Consider the following 21,423-nt stretch of genomic DNA (forward strand, 5'->3'; position numbering starts at 1 on the left):
AATCGGCAAACTAAAGTTTCAATAGAATATTTCACAAAAAAATTTTAATAAGATTTTTTTTCACGAAAAAGGCAAACCTATAAAGAACAAAAGATTTGAAAAATTCACTTTAAGAGAAACTGGAAACGCAGAGGCTTCTCTATTTCTGGTGTGCTTTCTAAATAGTAGATACAGTCAAACAAGTTTTAAAATCTGCTTTGTGAAGGAGACTGAAGATATAATAGTTTTGACAATATAGCTTAACAATAATTAGAGCTAAATCATTTGTGGCTTTCATAAATATAAAATAAAATTTTAACAATAATTAATGAGGCTATGCAATATAACGTTTCCCTATTTCAAACAAGTAGCCCTCATAAAATCTAAACTTGAGAATATAGTATTAAAGACCATACAGTCATTAGATAAACGTTCATCACGTAAAAACACAAATCACATTTGCAATCAGATAACTCTTCAGTGACTCACATTAGGCTTTAATACTAAATTTACATTTACCAAAGCCCCAAGAAGATCTTGTCTTAAACATTTGTCTCATGCACACTAAATTTTTATTATTATTATTGTACTTACATTAGTATTGATTTGGAAATGCTTTTCGATCACTTAAATTGAGTTTTAGCAAATATTTTTTTTTCCAGAATGGTTTTTAACAAAACTCATACTTACTAAGTGAAAATTTACTTGGAAAAAAAAAAAGATCTACAGGTATTTCATACAAAGATGACAATAGAAGTGATTCATCAGTAAAATGATAACCATGCAGAAAGTCTGGTTTGTATGTTAAACATCTTCTCCTCTCCTAAATATTTATGGGCAAAATTCACAATTTTTAATATCAGATTTGTCTCAGCTGCTAAAAAGCAAAAGATGGATTCCTAATCCATGTCTGTGTTAAGTTCAAATCAGTGTTTTTGTACGGTGTTCTACACAGCAATTATACACAAGATGCATCTGTATTTTCTCATTTTTATACATCATATTTTTTTAATAATTCCATCTGCCAGGCACGCTTTTTTTCTGGAAAATAATCTGGTATTTTAATCTTTTTAAATTCCTGTATACATTTTTGCATTTCCTCTTCAACACTGGGCTTCTCGCAGACCTTTCTTTTAGAAAGATTAGTGTCCCGAGACTTACTAATCAGTGTTTGAAAGAGCTCACTATTCCTACGTTTATCTTGTGGTTGCACCCATTGGACTTGATTTTTCTTGGAAGGTCGATCCAAAGTTAAGGTGTTTGGCTGGCGGGGAATTGATGGTTGGAGTTCTTTTTCTTGAGGTGTGCTGGCTTCAGAATGACTATCACAGCTTGACGATGAAAGTTCATTACAGGATGTTCCGCTTTCACTACCTTTATCTACTGCTTTGTCGTGCTTGCTTTCTTCACAGCCTTGTTTTGGTGATACTATTTTCTGTGGGCTTCCTAAGGGAAATATAAAAAATACAGTTGTAATATTTTTAATTATGTTTTATGTGTAGAAACAAAGGTACAAAAAAACAGCATTGATTATTTCTAATACTAGACGATCAATTATATCACTCTGCAAATAAATATCAAAAACACAAGTTTTAAATTTTCATTGTTGATCATTAAGCAAAAATACATATCTTACTTTTCTTTATACTTTATTATTTGAATCTAACATACACTGGAGTCAAATATAGTAAAGTTTGGCTCTATGAAGGAAAGTTGGGTAAAAATACATACGTTTTTCTTAACTCAAGTTCTTCAATAACAACTAAACATTGGGATGGCGGGGTGATGATAAAATACAGAATTTATATTAATAATAAAATTACAGAATGCTGTAAGTAGCAAAACTATGAATAGGGACATTGCTGGAATTAGGTATGTGAGTAAGAGGTAGTTGCTTTCATATCATGGAGCAACCCATAAGGCTTCTGATTTTTACAGACAAATACAATGGTACAATAATGCTATTGAAAACAGAGTTTGACAGAGGTTGACAATGAATGTAAAAGTGTAAAAATGTTAATAGTTAAGTATCTTTTTATATCTATTTTCTTAATCCTTTCGGGTCCTTTGTCAGAATTTATCTGACAACATACTTCACCTCTTGCGGTCCAACGTCAGATTTTCCCTGAAAAGTGCCAAACGCTGGTGCTGAATGTGCACGAACGTGCTTGTTCACATCACTCTGTCAGATATATTGTGTGATAAAGGAAATAAATATATATTGTGGGATAAAACAAATACATGAATAATGCAAAAACGCAATTTTAGGCACCTTATGGCATATTAGATAAATTGCGTTTTTGCATTATTCATGTATTTGTTTTTGTGGCGAAACCAGCTTCGCCACTGTGAACTGGAGAGGCCTGGCTGCAAGCCTCCTGCCCTGCGACTACGGCCCATGGACATATTGCTCTATAAACCCTATATTTGGGCATGTAATAATTTATATTGCTGCTACTGGCCCTTTAAAATCAGCGATGGACATATTGGGACTTTTGGGACTAATGTCCCTTTAAGACTTTGTAACATATCACAGTAATACTGTCTTAAATATTATGTAGGTATTTATGTGTTCAGTTAAACTGGGGATATGTAGAAATGTGTGTTTTGTGTGTTAAATGTATCAGTATGTAATTGTATGTCTTTTACTGTCTTTTTGCAACCATGTGGTTAATGGAGTCTGACTCTAGTCCTAGATAATTGGATTACTTCTCCAATTATCTCCAGGGCAGAAGGGAGGAAGCCGGGATGCATTGTGGGGGATGTTTTACTTCTGTTTGGGCCAGATGGTGCCATGCTGCAAGCCAGGGCCCAAAAGATACTTTTAGTAACTTTTAAACCCCTGGTCGGATTCATGCCATTTTTTAATATGTTGTTCCCCTGAATGGATTGATTGTGGATATGTATTTTTATGTGAATGTGATGTATGGTTTTAAAGTTATGAAAGTTGTGTAAAAGTATATTTTACTCTGTATGCATAATGGGATTATGTGTCACACTAAGGGGAGGGGATGTGTGGGAGGTAACATCTATGTCATTGGTTCTTTTATGCCTCCCCCTGGGTGTGGCCTGTATGTGTGAGTTGGAAATAAAAGCCAGACTGGGTGTCCCAGTCTAGAGTTCTTGCTTAACCCTCAAAGCGATGTGTCGTCTCGGTCTTTGGGGGAATGGGATTGTATGCTGACTGCCAAGAGTGTAAGCCGATGTCTGCTTTTCTTGTTCAGCTGTTCCAGTGTTCGTGTGGTTCCAGTCGGGAGAATGGTGTCTGCAGTAGCTGCCTGTGCATCTGGAAAGGGGATTATCGCCTAAACTGGGTTTTATCCTCTTGTAAGTGAAACGGTCCGTTACAATTGGTGGCAAGCGGCGGGATCGTTCCTACAAACAGAGGGACAGCTACAGACAACACCATTTCTGGATTACAAATTGAGGGCAACGCTAGTATCCGTACAGCGACCCTATCTACAAAGGAAATCAGGAAAATGGAAAGAGACAGAGTCGCAGCTGCTGCAGCACCTCCGAGGGAGGAGGAGGAATCCGAGTTTGCCAGGGAATATAGGACCAGGATGGCTCTATTCTCACCAGCCCGAGCGGAGCAGATGGCAGACCGGGTCTACAACGATGTACAGGCGTACCTCATGCTGCGAACGACGCAGAGGAACCAACAAGCTGCGGGATTGTTCCCACAGCCAGAAGGACAGCTACAGAACACCAATTCCTTGGAGTTACAAATTGAGGGCAACGTTAGCACTCGTGCAGCGCCCCTGGCAGCAGAGGTATCCAGCGACTTGGAGCAGACAAGTATGGAAGGCTCTGACGCTGAAGATGATTTTATGGCCAAGGTGAGGCAGCAAGTGGCCCAGTATGGGGGTTATATATCCATGGACACATTCCAGGGGATCTGGAACCAGGTCATGGCTGAGCAAAACTCAAAGATGGACGAAGAGTATGATGAGCAGGAAGAGTGGTACAGCAGCAGAGTAGAGGCTGCATCCGAGGAGGTTAGCCGCCCCCCCCTGAGGCGGCAGGAAGAACCCGAAGTAGGGGTCCTCATAGATTGGTCCTGTGAGGAACCACAACAGGCAGGGGGAGATGGGACCGAGGTCTCCCCACCGGGCCCAACGGGATGGTGGGCAGCAGGCCCAGATCCCCAGCGGCAGAGTAAGCCCCAGGGAGATGAAGGTGCCGTCCTTCCTCCCCAGCGGCAGGCTGAGTTACAGGGGGCAGAGGTTGTTGTTCCTGCCCCCCAGCAGCAAAGTGATGTGCCAGGAAGGCAGTGTGAAGTGAAGGGAGAGGAGAGCAGCGTCCTCCCTCCCCAGCGGCAGTGTGTACCCCAGGGAGATGAAGGTGTCGTCCTTCCTCCCCAGCGGCAGTGTGTACCTCAGGGAGCAGAAGGTGCAGTCCTTCCTCCCCAGCGGCAGTGTGTACCCCAGGGAGATGAAGGTGTCGTCCTTCCTCCCCAGCGGCAGGCTGAGTTACAGGGGGCAGAGGTTGTTGTTACTGCCCCCCAGCAGCAAAGTGATATGCCAGGAAGGCAGTGTGAAGTAAAGGGAGAGGAGAGCAGTGTCCTCCCTCCCCAGCGGTAGGGTGTGTCTCAGGGAGCAGAAGGTGCAATCCTTCCTCCCCAGCGGCAGTGTGTACCCCAGGGAGCTGATGGTGTCGTCCTTCCTCCCCAGCGGCAGTGTGTACCCCAGGGAGCAGAAGGTGCCATCCTTTCTCCCCAGCGGCAGTTTGCCATCCAGAGAGAGGAACTTGTTACACCCTCTCTCCCACGGCAACCTAACCCACCAAGGGGAGATGTTAAGCCCCACAACTGTGCAGATGGGACCGTAGTCTCTGCACTTACAGCACAAGGGATAGGGACGGTCGGTCCTGTTCCCCAGCCTCAGTGTGATGGATCCAAAGGGGAGACAGTCGGTCTCCCCCTCCGGCAGTCGAGCTGTGCACCTAAAGTGGAGACAGCCAGTCTCCAGCAACCAGGCGCCCACCAGACTACTCCCGTGGTAGTGCTGGCAACAGGACAGAGTACCGCTGGTCTCTGCCCCCTCAGCAACCCACCAAGGCAGCCTACCCATCTCCCACCCAGCAGTGGTGAAACACCAGAACTTGGACAAAATCCTTCCTCACCCAGATGTAGTAACCGGTTAGTGTGGGTGGGCTGCTCTGTTATTTCTGTTTCGTGGGTGGGTTGCTGGACTAACCAGGGCACTGACCGGCAGAAAGTCAGGTACCCTGTTAGTCTAATTGGCAAAGGGGAGAAATGTGGCGAAACCAGCTTCGCCACTGTGAACTGGAGAGGCCTGGCTGCTAGCCTCCTGCCCTGCGACTACGGCCCATGGACATATTGCTCTATAAACCCTATATTTGGGCATGTAATAATTTATATTGCTGCTACTGGCCCTTTAAAATCAGCGATGGACATATTGGGACTTTTGGGACTAATGTCCCTTTAAGACTTTGTAACATATCACAGTAATACTGTCTTAAATATTATGTAGGTATTTATGTGTTCAGTTAAACTGGGGATATGTAGAAATGTGTGTTTTGTGTGTTAAATGTATCAGTATATAATTGTATGTCTTTTACTGTCTTTTTGCAACCATGTGGTTAATGGAGTCTGACTCTAGTCCTAGATAATTGGATTACTTCTCCAATTATCTCCAGGGCAGAAGGGAGGAAGCCGGGATGCATTGTGGGGGATGTTTTACTTCTGTTTGGGCCAGATTGTGCCATGCTGCAAGCCAGGGCCCAAAAGATACTTTTAGTAACTTTTAAACCCCTGGTCGGATTCATGCCATTTTTTAATATGTTGTTCCCCTGAATGGATTGATTGTGGATATGTATTTTTATGTGAATGTGATGTATGGTTTTAAAGTTATGAAAGTTGTGTAAAAGTATATTTTACTCTGTATGCATAATGGGATTATGTGTCACACTAAGGGGAGGGGATGTGTGGGAGGTAACATCTATGTCATTGGTTCTTTTATGCCTCCCCCTGGGTGTGGCCTGTATGTGTGAGTTGGAAATAAAAGCCAGACTGGGTGTCCCAGTCTAGAGTTCTTGCTTAACCCTCAAAGCGATGTGTCGTCTCGGTCTTTGGGGGAATGGGATTGTATGCTGACTGCCAAGAGTGTAAGCCGATGTCTGCTTTTCTTGTTCAGCTGTTCCAGTGTTCGTGTGGTTCCAGTCGGGAGAATGGTGTCTGCAGTAGCTGCCTGTGCATCTGGAAAGGGGATTATCACCTAAACTGGGTTTTATCCTCTTGTAAGTGAAACGGTCCGTTACAGTTTTATCCCACAATATATATGTATTTCCTTTATTACACAATATATCTGAAAACTCGCATTCACTCCTATTCACATGAGTGCAAATGAGGAAAACAGCTCTTATGCGCAATGTGACCCTTTGGTAAGATGCTTATTTACTAATTGCATCTGACTTAGCTTCAGAAATATTAATATTTGGTATAAATATAAATTTTCTAAAGGAATACTGCATCTTCTGAACAGTGGGTTGCCTGATAATACTACTACCTGTCTGCGGCTTTTGACACTGTTGATCATCAACAGCTTCTTCTCATCCTCCGCAATATTGGTCTACAAGATATTGCTCTCTCCTGGTGCTCCTCCTACCTCTCCCAGCGCTCTTTCGGTGTTTCTTTCACTGGCTCTGCTTCTTCTCCCCAACTCCTCTCTGTTGGTGTCCCCCAAGGTTCAGTCCTTGGTCTCCTACTTTTCTCCATCTATACTGCCTCCCTTGGTAAACTCATTAGCTTCTTTGGCTTCCAATATCATTTCTATGTAGATGACACGCAAATCTACCTGTCCTCTCCTGATCTCTGCCCGTCCCTCTTGACTAGTGTCTCTGACTGCCTCTCTGCTATTTCTAACTGGATGGCTGCCCACTTCCTTAAACTAAACTTGACCAAAACTGAAATACTGGTCTTTCCTCCCTCAAGTGTTGTTACTCATGTGTCTGTCTCCCTCCAAGTCAACGGTGCTACCATCAGCTCCACCACGCAGGCTCGCTGCCTAGGTGTTCTCTTTGACTCCGGCCTCTCCTTCAAGCCTCATGTTAAATCTATAGCCAAATCCTGTCATTTCCATCTCAAAAACATTGCACGCATCCGCCCCTACTTAACGCCAGATGCAACTAAGGTGTTGGTCCATTCCACTGTCCTTTCTCGCCTTGACTACTGTAATCCACTTCTCAGTGGTCTTACGTGCTCCCAACTTGCGCCGTTACAGTCCATAATGAATGCGGCAGCGAGCCTCATCTTCCTGTCAGCCTGCACCTCCCATGCCTCACCCTTCTGTCAGTCCCTACATTGGCTTCCCATAAAATATAGAGCTCAATTTAAAATTCTGGTTCTTGCTTTCAAATCTCTACATAATGCTGCTTCCACCTATCTATCCTCCCTTATACACAAGTATGTCCCGTCTAGGCCCTTACGATCTGCTGAAGAGTTACATCTATCTTCTGTCCGTACTCCCACCTCTGATGCTCGCCTTCAAGATTTCTCGAGGGCTGCACTGTTCCTGTGGTCTGTGGAACTCTTTTCCCTCCTCCGTTAGATGCTCACCCAGTCTCCACTCCTTCAAAAAAATCGTTAAAAACCCACTTCTTCATAAAAGCGTATCAATTAAACTGTTAATAGCTCCTGACTGATTCCTCTTCTGCAACTGTCACAAGTCTAATACTATACTTACCTTTTTGTGTCATTTTACCCCACTCCCTCTAGCATGTAAGCTCATTGAGCAGGGCCCTCAAGCCCTCTGTTCCTGTGTGTCCAACTTGTCTGGTTACAACTACATGTCTGTTCGTCCACCCATTGTACAGTGCTGCAGAATTTGATGGCGCTATATAAATATCATAATAATAATAATAATTAAAAAAAAAAAAACATTATGCACATCCGCCTTGATACATTTTTCATATATGTTTCAAAATCAGTATAATTAAACAATTTGATTCAAAATTTAAAGCAACCTATTGCCCAGATATAAGAAGTTAAATAAAGATTTAAGGTTTTTTACGCTGAGTTGAAATCAGGATGAAAACCAGTTGTATTGAGTAAAGATGGATTTGTCTTTGAGACAAAGACAAACCCTCTGGGCAATGGATAGTGGATACTTTATCTTGTACATCACTGTGGAATATGTTGTTACTTATAAAATGCCAGTAATAAAAAAAATTATTAAATATGAAGTTATGGTTGTCTCACAATATTAGGAGGTATGAATTAGCAAAGTACTTATATCTGTGGTTGTTAGTTTTACTTAAAGGAAAACTGTAGGCACCCAGACCACTTCAGCTTATTGAAGTGGTCTGGGTGCCAACTCCCATCACCCTTAACCCTGCAAGTGTAATTATTGCAGTTTTTATAAACTGCATTAATTACATTGCAGGGTTAAGTCCTCCTCTAGTGGCTGTCTACCAGACTTCTGGCTTCTTAGACAACTTTTGGTTTCAGGTAAGTGTCTAGTGCCAGGAGAATGGGTTTGTTTTCCTGGCTCTGGAGAATCCCTTTAAACAAAAATATGAAGAAACACTTTACTCCCTGTATCGAGCATAAATGTCCTTACTTTCATGTATTTAGTAGCATTAAATATTGTCTGTAAAGCAAATTCTAGGAATGATTACCAGTCTGTAGAAAAACTTGTTTTTCTGCCAGAAGTCATTGACCACATATTTAATGCATGCAAGCATATTGAACAGTCACCTCATCCCCTGCTTTCAAACATTGCAAGTAGTTTTAAAGGTCATATCATTCCTACTGTCAGGAAGGGTAACTAGTGAATGGACTCCACCATTTCACTGCATTCCAGAACTTGATAAAGATTGCTTTCAATACCATTATTTTAGAAGTATATAATAGACCTGTATTTACTGTATGTGGGCATTATGCTAAAATACAAACATTCTTTTACACTTTTTTTTTCCATTTTTAGCAAGCTGTACAGCTAGTAAAGACCTTCAGGGTCCTTACAATAAGCAAGGTAGTTGACCATTTTTATTTATCTAGTTTGTCAAATCTACAGTGTGCAAGGAAACTGGTTTTTTTTGTGCTTTTATACTAATATTGCAGACCATATGTGAAACATTGTAAGGTCAAGGATACAGTATAAATCTCTAAAGATTTTCCTTCCCTATTTTTTTTTTTTATAGAGGCTGTATGAATACTTTAAAAATAAAAAAAATATATATTTATATAATTAAAATGTTTATGTTTGTGTGAAACTCAGTCTCTACATTAAGTTGTTGCTCTATCTATGCATCACTTGCTTCAAATAAATATTATGCTAATATTTTTTTCAAAGTGCTAGATAGTGAAGGGATTAAAAGAGTGAGATTCAAGCTTTGCTTTATCAACTAAAGTTGCTTTTTTGAAATGTAATCAAATAGTTTTTCAATTCAATGACATTGTCTGTTAACAATATACAAATTGATTTATTTTTCATTATTATTGTAAACCTGTCACCTAGATTCCTCTCCTCATTAATCCACTAGACGTAAAATACAGACTGATCCTTGTATTAGTATCAAGCCCTTGTTTTAGGGGGTCAATTATACTACATTTTGTATCACTGTGTGTGATCTTTTTATATACAATGTACATATTTGCTTTCTATAAAAAGTGGAGAATGTGATACACTAGTAGTAGAAGGGGTTGGGGTTTTGAATTCTCCCTCTTTAGTTATTACTATCTACAAGGGATAAACCCAGGGTACATCTAGTGGTATCCGTTAGACTTTTGTTGCATATGCTCTTTGCTCTGGCACAATTTTGTCTAATTATTGTATTAAAACGTTTAAAGTTGTTCACAGATTTTCTACAGTTTTAATTTACACTTTAGCTTCCATGGTAAGTAAGGTGTTACATTAGGCGCATTTAATAAACACACATAAAATCTCCTTACATTTCTGAGCCAATTAAAAAGTAACGCATACTTTATAAAACATCAAAATTGGCAAATGACAAAAAAAATTGGCATTTGATGAAGAAAACACATGCTGGTACATACTATTACATTTCATAACCTTTTTTTTTATACTGAGAAAAGACTGCTTTGGCAGAAGATTACACAATTTTGAAACAGCACACAGCAGTGACATTTAATACAATAAACCAAGACGGCATGCTATGCTTCTTAATTTCTTCGTTGATGCCTATACTTTCATATCATGTTTCATATTATTAGGGCATGGGGTCATGACCTTGATTTGGAAATGTATTGTCTGTGTTTGGTGGTAGTTCTCACAAATCTCTTACTGTTAATGCTATGCTTTCTTGTTTTCACTCTGTCGTTTCCCCTTTTATATTTGTTTGATTGTCATTGTCATTTTATCTATGTTTTCGTGGGTGACATGTGAGTTAAAAGACATCTGTTTTTAAAGATGAAAAGGTTTTTCTTCTAATGCTAACCCCTTAATGTTGTTAGTGCGTACCATGGTGTCCTGAAAAAATTGGGCTTAAACACCGTTGGGGTGGCCATAGTACGCTCTAATGATTGGAGGCCCCTCACGGTATATAAAAACTTACCTAGCAACTGGGATCCACGGTGTTCCCAGTTGGGCAGGACTGCCTGAAACCCAGATAGTCCCCCTGCATCCAGCCCGGCCCTTGCAGACCATGTGATCTCGATGATGTCACAATTCAATGGCCGAAATGTCAGTCTGCTGGGTTGTCAGTCCCCCAAAGTGGAATAAAGTAAAAAAAAAAAAACATTATTAATGGCCACATATAATATATAAATATTTTATATGCCATAATAGGGTTAATGTGCGTGTGTGTGCATATATGTATGTATGTATTGTAGTGGATAACACCTGAACCACACTAAAAACTACCACCAAAAGACTATACACTCATCTGGCTCCCTGTTCGTCCTCCCCTCCATGCGTTCCAGCCAAGCGCCCCTCTCTCTTTCCAGTTCCTGAGCCATTACAGAAAATCCATGTATAAAGTGGAATTATGAGGCAAATATGTGGTTCTTTGTTGATGCTGTTTACATATGCCTACCCAGAAGCCTTTGCAGTATTGAGAGCACTGTTAAAGTGATATTTCTGTGGGAAAAGCAAGTCTTATGGCTTGACTGGTGTGTGCATTTGTGTTTAGCAATGTATTAACTATCCACTTACTTCAGGTGGAAGGGGTTTTCACCCACACTTTTTTCCCCACCACAACTCTCTTGGTATGTACTTTACAAGTAACGCCAAGCCTCCATAGCAAGCCAGTAACCAACCCTTATTCTGATTAGTTGCATTAGCAATGAAACAGCTGTCCATGAGTGATCCACTGGCATTTGCTCCTCTTCCTGAGTTGTGTTTCAAAGTTTGTCAGGGACCAGGAACCAGACAGAGACGGAACTAGATGCAAACCCACCTTTATTAATAAATAACAAATAAATAACAAAAGCAAAGTCCAGGAATCAAGCAGGGGTCAGTCACCAGAGCGGGTAGTCAGACAAGCCAGGATCAGGAGTACGGAGAGCAGCGGAGTCAGGAACAAGGCCGGAGTCAGGAACCAGGAACAAACAGGAAACACAGGAACAAGGAGACTTCTGGGAAACAGGAAACCACGCAAGGGCAAGGAGGTTCTGGGCTTAGCTGCTTAAATAGGCAGAACTGATTAGCAGCAGGGTTGATTACTACTCTCAGGTGAGTAACCGTGGTAACAAGCAGAAGGAGCTCATAGTAATTGCAGCTAAAAAGTCATTCACTGAAACAGAAAGGGTTGCTGTTTAAAACAGCAAAGAAACCCTGACAAAGTTGTTGTATACAGCAGACACATACTCCAAGAAATCCATGTATAAAGTGTAATTATGAGGCACAAATGGGGCTCTTATGTGTATTATTTATACATAATTATGTGATTTTATTGATTACAATTTGAGTATCCTGTCTGACAACCCAGACAGAAAGTCCACATAATTTAATTTGCAAGCCCTATATTTGACCCTGTACTTTATCAAAACACCATAAAATCTGTACATGGGGGTACTGTTGTACTTGGGAGACTTTGCTGAACAAAATTATGAGTGTAATGAGTAAAACAATAAAATGTATCATGATGATAATATCATCAGGAAAATTGTCTGTGTATAAATATTGCAAGAACAAATATGAACACTAACTTTGGCCAGGGTTTGTGACTAAATGGCTACTAAACAAAGTAAGATATACCCCATCTTGAATACTGTGGGTTGTCTTTTTTTGCAAATAGTATGCCATGATGGGGAAATATCACAATTACATTTAGAGAATACTCCCCCATGGTCTATCTTAGCTGAGTGAGGAATCCAGTGTTCTAACTTAGACCTTGGTGGGATTCTATCTCTCTATTGTGATTTTTTTTTTCTATCCATTTAGAATGGAGAAGTATTTTATTGTGTTAATGACTGTCTACTTCTAGCAATGATCATTTTGATAATTGATTGGTGACAAGTCTACCTAACACATTGACACCAGTTCCTTAAAACAGAAATACCAGTCACCCCTATGATACATCAGGCACATTGAAGTAGACATTCCCATTGTTGTTACAGTTTTGTTTGTCTTTTAGAATTGTGTCTTGTGGTTATATACACACTTGTGATTTTGTATATTTAATATTAAAAGTTAAGTTTTATTTATAAGTGTGTTGCTTTAGCCTAGGACAATCTAAAACTCATATTCCTTTACCTGACCAACTTATTTTTCATTGGCTTTCTTACTTGGTGGTCATGAAAGGGGTTAATTTTCATTCCTGGGTCTAAAATGCAACATAGGCCCAGCAAACCAATCTGGCAAATTTCAATGTGCAAAAACAGAAAAGTGTAAAGCCCTATATTGCTGAAGACAAGTATGTGTATTTTATTGCAGTAAAAACTAACAGTATTATGACATTCACAGTTAAATTGCCATACAGAATTAGGGAAATAACAACAATTCTTAGTTTCTCAAATGTTTTTAGATTTTATTCATATTAAATTATGTTTTATATATAAGTATGTGATGTGAAATGAAAGCCCGGTTTCTCCTGAACAAAATGATCTATAATAAGTGTGGGTGCACTTATTATGGTTGAACTGACACATATCTCAAATTCTAGGTTTTCTTTACCTTTTATTTTGATCAGAATGTGTACAATTGCCTCCGTCCTTAAAGGGAAACTCTACTCACAGAAAATACAGCTTATTTTCCTCCCAAACTAAATTCTACCCATCCCCTGCACCTCTGTAACCCCCCTTGCAAGACATATAAACTTCAATAAATATTATAATTCTTACCTTATTTCCAGCGCCGCGTCACACATCCATCCTCCATCGTCTACACCCCCTTCCGCGTCATCCGATCAGCTGACCCACTCTCCGTCCCTCCGCCAATGAGCTCATACTCATTGGGAATCATTGGGAAGCAAGAGCGCATGCGCATCTAACGCAGCGCCCCGCCCCTCGCACGCTTCGCGCAGAGATTCATTGAATCCCCTTGTGAAGCTGCATTAGACCCACGTGATGTGCGACGTCCTCATACAGTGCGTGGGGGCGTCGCACGTCGTAACTCACCTTTCCTCTCCTATGGATGCGGAAGTACCATCTAGCGGCTAGGTAAGAGAAGGCAGCTGGAGGTGGGATTTTCAATTTAATCAAAACACTGCGGTTTAGCAAAAACCACAGTGTTTTGACAAACTTGGTTGAGGGTAGAGGGCCAAGGCATCCAGACCACTCAAATGAGATGAAGTGGTCTGGGTGCCTAGAGTGTCCCTTTAAGGGGTAAAATGAGATAATGTGCTATTTTTATGTTTCATATATTTTTAATATAAACAAACACAGCTAGCTTAGAATGTCACCTATAAAAAAGTTTTTGCTGCCTTGTTAATTTTTTTTAAGGTTCTTGTGCTCAGTCTGCATGCAGTATCCACTATATTCAAGGTGAGACCTGCCAAAATGTTTTATGAAACAAATATGGTTGTCCCTTGCCTTATCTATTTTATGTATAATTACTCTGTTGCCTTTGACATTCCATTGTCTGACATTGCACACTACAGTCAGGTGCTTGCTCATCTCCTCCCAAATTTCTCCCCACTGAATATTTTCTAATTCAGTTGACAAACTTGTTTTAAAATTTGTTTTGAATATTTTTATTTTTTCACAATATAAGTGCAGATTGCGAACTGGTTCATATTAAGGCAAGTGGTTGCCCTCGCAGGGGCTTAAGCAGTAACATTCAATAAGGTGAACAGTTGCCTACGTAGAGGCTTAATTGTCAGCATATAAGGAGAAATGCAGATTATCGCCTGTGCAGAGGCGTATTCGATCAAAACATATAAGCATATTCGAACTTTGCAGGGATATACTTACAAGCATTACAGCGTAAATTGCAGAGATTGTGCTAGTGCTATTACATATATCTAACGCATTATTAAGTGTTTAAGTAATAGTTGTTCATCATGTAGCAGCGCTTAAACAGTCACAGTGCAGGCATGCAATAATAAAAAAGGCATAATAGTTAAGAATCAACATCCATACACATAATAATGTAAGAGCAGGCTGGTAGTTACCCTTTAATTGCAGTATGTGAGCTGGTTTGTGCAAATGTTTTGTGTTAGCTGGTTTATGCAATCGCATCTGATTAGCTGGTTTGCGCATTGTTTTGTGTGTGTGCTGGTTTGTGCAAGTGCTTTGTGTGAGCAGGTTTGTATTAATTATGTAATTGCTTTGGCTGTTTGGGTAGTTACCTTATGTTAGCTGATTTATGTAGTTGTTTTGTGTTTGCTGATTCATGTCAATGCTTTATGTTGGTTGGTCCGTGTGGTTTCTTAGGCATAGTAGCATGCAATGCAGAAGTTAGGAAGGTAAGTAAGCAGTAATGAAACATGGAAAGCATATGATAATTATTCAAAAACATATCGTCATGTCCTTGTTGCTAGGTTCAATGCTCATCAATCTGTACTACCCTGCATAGTTTCAACTAGAGGGAGTAAGTATACTAACACTTTTGGTTAAGTTGGTTAATATCGCCTAGTCTATCAAAACTCTGACATGCGGGGTAACATATGCTTATAAACAAAAAATTGCTAATATGGTCTAAAACAATACGGGGGTAAGGCTGTTCTCAATGTCTGAGCTTTCGACTAAACGATTCCTCAATGTTGTCATGTTTGATTGGGCCATCCACATCAGGGGCCCGCGGGCACCCTCGTGACAGTGAGCCCTCTTTTGCCCCCACCCTGTGTCAGACTCCGGTCCGCTGGTGGGTAGATCTGTGGCGCCATGGGCACTCGGTTGCATGGGCAGTCTAGCAGATCCCCCCATGTAGAATCCGCCAGCCATCCATCCCCTGCACCTCCCTGATGTCCCCGGATCCAACCCTGGGCCCAAGCCAGTCCATGCCTCGCCTGGCTCCGGTCTCATACTTGGTACCAGTGCGCGCCCCCCTTGCCACCGGTCCGCCAGAGGGTCCACGTCTCAGGGCTCACTGAGTCAGGGGCAAAGTCCTCTGAATCACCACCAAGTTCAAAGGGTTTTGCTGGCTCCTCACCAGCACACCGGCCGCCTGAGGGTGGGCATCTGTGGGTCCGCCTCCGCATGGAGTCCGCTGTGTCCCGACATGGTATGTGCCTTTGTTAATGCTCAAGTCTCTCACCCGGTTTCCGGGGGGATATTAATAGCTGTAGCAAATTATGTAGGATCCTCATTGGCAGCTTTCCAATTTGTGGCTCTGTACGAGCTGTAGTGCCCCATCAAATTGTTGCTTATGTCCCTTTATTCTTTATTAGGGTGTATTCCTGGCAGTGTCCATAACTGCTAGCAGGCTGTTTTTTCTTGCAGCCATTGCTAGTATAGGCGGGTGGCATATGCTGAGCGTGGGATCTCCCACCGCTGTGCGGGCCGCCACCTTGATGCCGGGATAACCCCCACCGGCCTAAGGGGGGGTAGCGGGGTCATGCCCCGAGCCTGGGTAGCATCCCACAACCAGAGGCTTGGTTCATACGGCTTCTCTTTTCACCGCAAAGTAAGTCTCCGCGGTGTCTGGCTGCACACCGTGGGTGCACGAGGTCAGGCCTCTAGCGGAGTGCGGGCCGAAGGCGGGCGTTTCTGCTCACCCGGTCCGCGTTGTGCCTCCTGCAGGGTATCGGACCGGAGCTGGTAACTCTCTCCATGCAGCGGTAGCGACTGTTCCGGCATTACAGCGGCCTGTGTCGGCGTTTTGGTCCCTTTTCATGAGCCTAGAGCTGGAGCCCATGCATATGGCGTCCAGTTGACTCGGCGGCCCGGTCCCTCCCCCCTGTTTTAAAATTTGGGTCAATATAGTCAGACTGGGAAGTGTACATCAAACAATCCATCTGAGTAGGAGATTTGTCCAAATCAGAAACTTTTGCCCCACAGAGTTGAACTCAATTGTTTATTAAATGAAGGTCTTAAAACATAGGTAGCACATTCCTTTCTATTATTAAATATAGTAGGTTAAAGCAGAATGATTAAAAAGTGAGATCAATAAATAGAAAAAAGTGTTACTGCTCACATGTTGTTATTAATTGATCTTGCTATGTGTTGCCTAATAAATTTCAATTTTCCTGATATTGAACGAAAGACATTTTATAAACATTATGTACTCATTTATATAGCAAATAGCATCACAAAAACACACAAATATACTCACAGGGACTTACAGGGTAACAGAATGTATATAGTGACTGCTTCCTCAGGTGTTACAGAAATGTAATTGAAGCAGGTAAGATCCAGGATTTCTTTCTTTTTTTTTTTCCTGTACTCCTTTTTAGGGGCCCTTTCAGTCACTCCTGCTAGTGATACATGGATGTGTTCCATAGAATATTATTCTAGTTGTCTTACCTCTTCCTTGCAAACAACAGAATATTATTTATTTGAAACTCAGTAACTGTTTTCAATTAACCCCTTAAGGACTGAGCCAAATGTACACGCTGTGAACAAAACAAAACGTAAACAAAACCTGGCATTTGCGCTATATGTCTGTCCAACCGTAATTCACCTCTTTCATATTAAATGCACCCCCCTTATTATATATCATTTTTATTCAGGGGAAACAGGGCTTTCATTTAATATCAACTATTTAGCTATGAAACATAATTTAATATGAAAGAAATGGGAGAAAATAAGATTTTTTTTTATTTTTTTAGTTCTACTTGACATTTTAACTGTCAATGTCATAATACTGTTTGCTTTTACTGCAATAAAATACACATATTTGTATTCAACAAAGTCTCACGTGTAAAACAGTACCCCCTATGTACAGGTTTTATGGTGTTTTGGGAAGTTACAGGGTCAAATATAGCACGTTACATTTGAAATTGAAATTCGCCAGATTGGTTACGTTGCCTTTGGGACTGTTTAGTAGCCCAGGAATAAAGTAGTAGCCATTTGGTCACAAACACTGGCGAAAGTTAGCGTTAGTATTTGTTTGTGTGTGAAAAATGCAAAAAACGCCAATTTTGGCCAGTGTTTGTGACCAAATGGCTACAAAAAAAGACTGGACATACCCCATTTGAAATACCTTGGGTTGTCTACTATTGCAGATGGTATGCCATCATAGGGGTAATTTTCATTCTTGGGCTACCATAGGGTCTCAAAGGCAACGTAACCAATCTGGCGAATTTTAATGTGAAAAAAATGAAACACAAGCCTTATATTTGACGCTGTAACTTTTGAAAACACCATAAAACCTGTACATGAGGGGTACTGTTGTACTCTGGAGACTTTGCTGAACACAAATATTTGTGTTTCAAAACAGTAAAAAGTATTGCAGCAATAATACCGTCCGTGTAAATGCTGTTTGTGCATGAAAAATTAAAAAAACGTCACTTTTACTGGCGATATCATCGTTGTAATAAATTTTACTGTTTTGAAACACTAATATTTGTGTTCAGCGAAGTCTCCCGTGTAGAACAGTACCCTCCATATACAGGTGTTATGGTGTCTTGGAAAGTTATAGGGTTAAATATAGTGCTAGCAAATTAAATTCCCTTTACTTTCCGCATGGGTTGTCAGGCAGGTCCTGCTAATTGTAATTAATTAAGATACCTAATTATGTAAAAATATGACATAAATATATGTGTAGAATTAATATATGTATATATATACTTATGTGTATATATATGTATATATATATATAATTTTTTAAAATATTTTTATTTATATATAGGTATATATATAGTGATATATACGTATATATTTATGTATATAGATATATATATATTATTTCGTTCTATGTGTATTTTGATATAAATATATATATTAATATCACAATACAGTTAGAACGAAATAACACACATCTATATATTTTTTAATTATTTATTTTTAATTATTTTTTTTATTTTATTTTTTAACGTATTTACATTTTTTTATATTATATATATAAATATATATATAACAATAATTATATATATATTTAATCAGTATCAGTCTACGTGTAATTTGATATTAATATATATATAATGATATATATATTAATAGTAAAATACACCTAGACAGTGTATGTGTGTGTATGTATATGTGTATATATATACTTAGATCATATATATATATATAGTATATATATATATATATGATCTAAGCATATAATATTTTTTTTTTTACACTGATTAACTTTTTTACTTTTAGTCCCCCTCCTGGCAATGCCTGAGTCAGCTAACCCGGCCATGTGATTGTGAGGTCCTCGCAAGGACCTCACTCTCACATGGCCGGGAAGCCCCACAGGAGGAAGGACGTGCCGCGGGAGGCTCCCCGGGTAAGTAACAAAAGACCGGAGGGCGTACTATTACGCCCGGCGGCATTTAGAGCCGCTTAAAATAGGGCGTAATAGTACGCCCTCCGGTCTTAAAGGGATAAAAAATTGTTTTATTATTCAGTCACCATGTATTGTGTTTTGTTGATTAGTAAAGCTACAACAAATTACCAAGCCAAATTATATACCAAATTATATACATATATAGCCATATGTCCAGGCAAGGAGCAAACCAATGGCGCCTTAGCCAGGTTACCAGTTTGGTGTCCCCTTTTCATTCTTCAGAAATGGATGGTTAATAGGGCCATACAAGTTAATGGTTCTGGGGTACCGGTCTAACCATGCAAGCTAGGGAGCTGCCTAGGGTCGCCTTATGGTTTATCCTCCTCTGCATATGTCACTTGGTTCAGTCCAATAGTGAAATACTAAAGCATAATGTTTTTACATTATAGAGTAGTTAAGCCATGCACAAAACCAGATCAAAATGTGATAATATTGAGGGTGATGTACAGTGAATGCAGGAGGGGACAGTGATCCTACTGGGCTTGTCGTGAGTGTTACGGCAAACAATTAGCTTAGTTTAATTATTTTGTGCACTTATGTTAGGTTCTATATTTTATAAATTTGAAAAAGATAAAAAAAATAGTGAACCACACTTATTTTAGACATTGGCAATGTGCTCATTGTATTGTTTTTGTTGGGGTGTTAAAAACATTTTAGGTATTAGTTTTAAAGGCATAACAAGAAACAGTTACATGCACTGTCACAATGATGTAAATAGTAATAACATAAAGCTAATTTCAACATTACATATATATAAAACATTGCTAACATACCCAGAAGCTTGTTTAAAGTTAAAAAATGGGGAATATGATGATACAGGGTGTATAGCGGGTAAACAATAGTGGATTTTGGAAAAAATAGGGGCTCAATGTTAAAGTGGGTGTGTGGCAGGTGGTCAATGAAAGCATATATGTCCCTAACTCTGTCATGTTTTAATGGTACAATTGGGGCCATGACTCATATTGGACACTGTATCTTTAAGTGCTGCCTATTTAACCTATCATGGTAGAATGCTTTGTAGTCACTTATTGAGCCTATATGCTTAACCTTGTTTGTGTTCCTGTAGCTGTTCCTGCCCTTCAATGCAGTTAGCGTCCATTTGTCATGTGACCACACTCCACAATTTGTCTTACCTAGCTTGCAACTTTAATTTCCTCATAGACTATTTCTTGGATGGACACACTGATAAATAACTCAGACCAGCTCAGCTTCTCTCCCTCTCCTTTACCTTGCTCTCGGATGGAGTTCCTGGAATCAAACCTTGGCTTTTCCTCTTCTCAGATTACTGGATCTTTGCCTCCTTGTATCGGACTGCCTACACAGAAACATTAACTTTGGCTCTGGACACGGTTCACCTCTTGCATCATACCTATAAATTATGAGACTGATCTCTGGCTTTAACCCTTTGTCTGGACCTGGTTTGACTCCTGCATTATACCTCTTTATTATCAGACTGATATCTAGCCTTAACTCTGGCTCTAGGCACAGTTTTCCTCTTGCATTGTCCCTCAAAGTTATTGGACTGATATCTGCCTTCACTCTTGCTCTGGACATGGATTTCCTCTGGAATTGCCCTTTAAAGATTATCGGATTGACTGCTCAAGAGATAGACCACTCTGAGGTGTTGCCACTCCAACAGCTATATCAATCCATTATAAGGTTGCTGAATGTATGTAAATATTCTTGTCTTTAGGTAACTGTCTTTGGATTTGCTCTACACTCATAACCCAGTCTAGGGAATATACCCCTAACCACTTATAAAGCTGTTTGAACACCAGCTGTATAGCATCCAAACCTTGAGAATCCAGCAAGGAATTCCACTATGAGCTTTATCTTTTCTTTGCTGCTACTAAGTTTAGCCAATCTCCTTTTCAGTTAACATTTGAAGCCCTTCACCCCAATTTTAAAGGATAATGCTTATTTTTTTTCAAAATTGCCTTACACTCTCCAGAAGGCTAAACCAAAAAGGGGAATATTTATTTATCTGAGGTACATGAGTACTTACCTCTTTCAAACCTTTTCTCTGTGTGTTTGTGTCATGGGTCAATGATGTGTTCTCTGCTGCTACATATTGCCAGTAACAAAATCACTGTAAACTTGACTTTATTGTTTAAGAATTGCCTAATCCATTTCAGCTTCTGCTAAAGCAGAACTATAGCGTGACAGACTCAGACAACATGGCTCCTTGTGACGACCTGCCCCTGCTTCAAACTCGTCTCCTCCTCCTCTCTCTCTCCCCATCCGAACTTTCCCCCTGTTCTTCTTCACTTCTAGTGGGCACCCACGTGACATCCACAGACGCATCGTCATCATCAACCGCTTCACTTGTATCTGACAACTCAGCAAAGGAAGCAGCAGCGGGTACAACATCATCATCATCACACCGTATGTTCATGTGTGTAATGCTGCCTGACTGAGACATATCCCTGTTATCTACATCCTCTGGCAATAATGGTTGCGCATCACTCATTTCTTCCAACTGATGTGTAAATAACTCCCTGACAGATCAAGTGAAGCGGCTGTGGTGCTAGTGTTGGTGGTGGCGGCAGGCGGGCGAGTGGTAACTTGAGAGGTGCCAGAAGCTAAGCTGAAGGAGGATGGTGCGTCAAGGTTCCGAGCGGAAGCTGTAGAAGATTGGGTG

The 21,423-nt window shown here is 40.3% G+C and overlaps 1 protein-coding gene across 1 annotated transcript in view; it reads right to left on the reverse strand.

Annotated features, from left to right (window-relative positions):
• Positions 1–695: 695 nt before the first annotated feature.
• The window catches only part of KCTD8 (potassium channel tetramerization domain containing 8), a 111,567-nt gene continuing 90,839 nt past the window's right edge, over positions 696–21,423 (reverse strand). Inside the window, exon 3 of the mRNA XM_063459927.1 lies at positions 696–1,425. Coding sequence (XP_063315997.1) covers positions 971–1,425 — 455 coding nt within the window. The 3' untranslated portion in view covers positions 696–970. The remainder of the gene's footprint in view (positions 1,426–21,423) is intronic.

This window comes from Pelobates fuscus, chromosome 6 (genome assembly GCF_036172605.1).
Source record: "Pelobates fuscus isolate aPelFus1 chromosome 6, aPelFus1.pri, whole genome shotgun sequence".
NCBI lineage: Eukaryota > Metazoa > Chordata > Amphibia > Anura > Pelobatidae > Pelobates > Pelobates fuscus.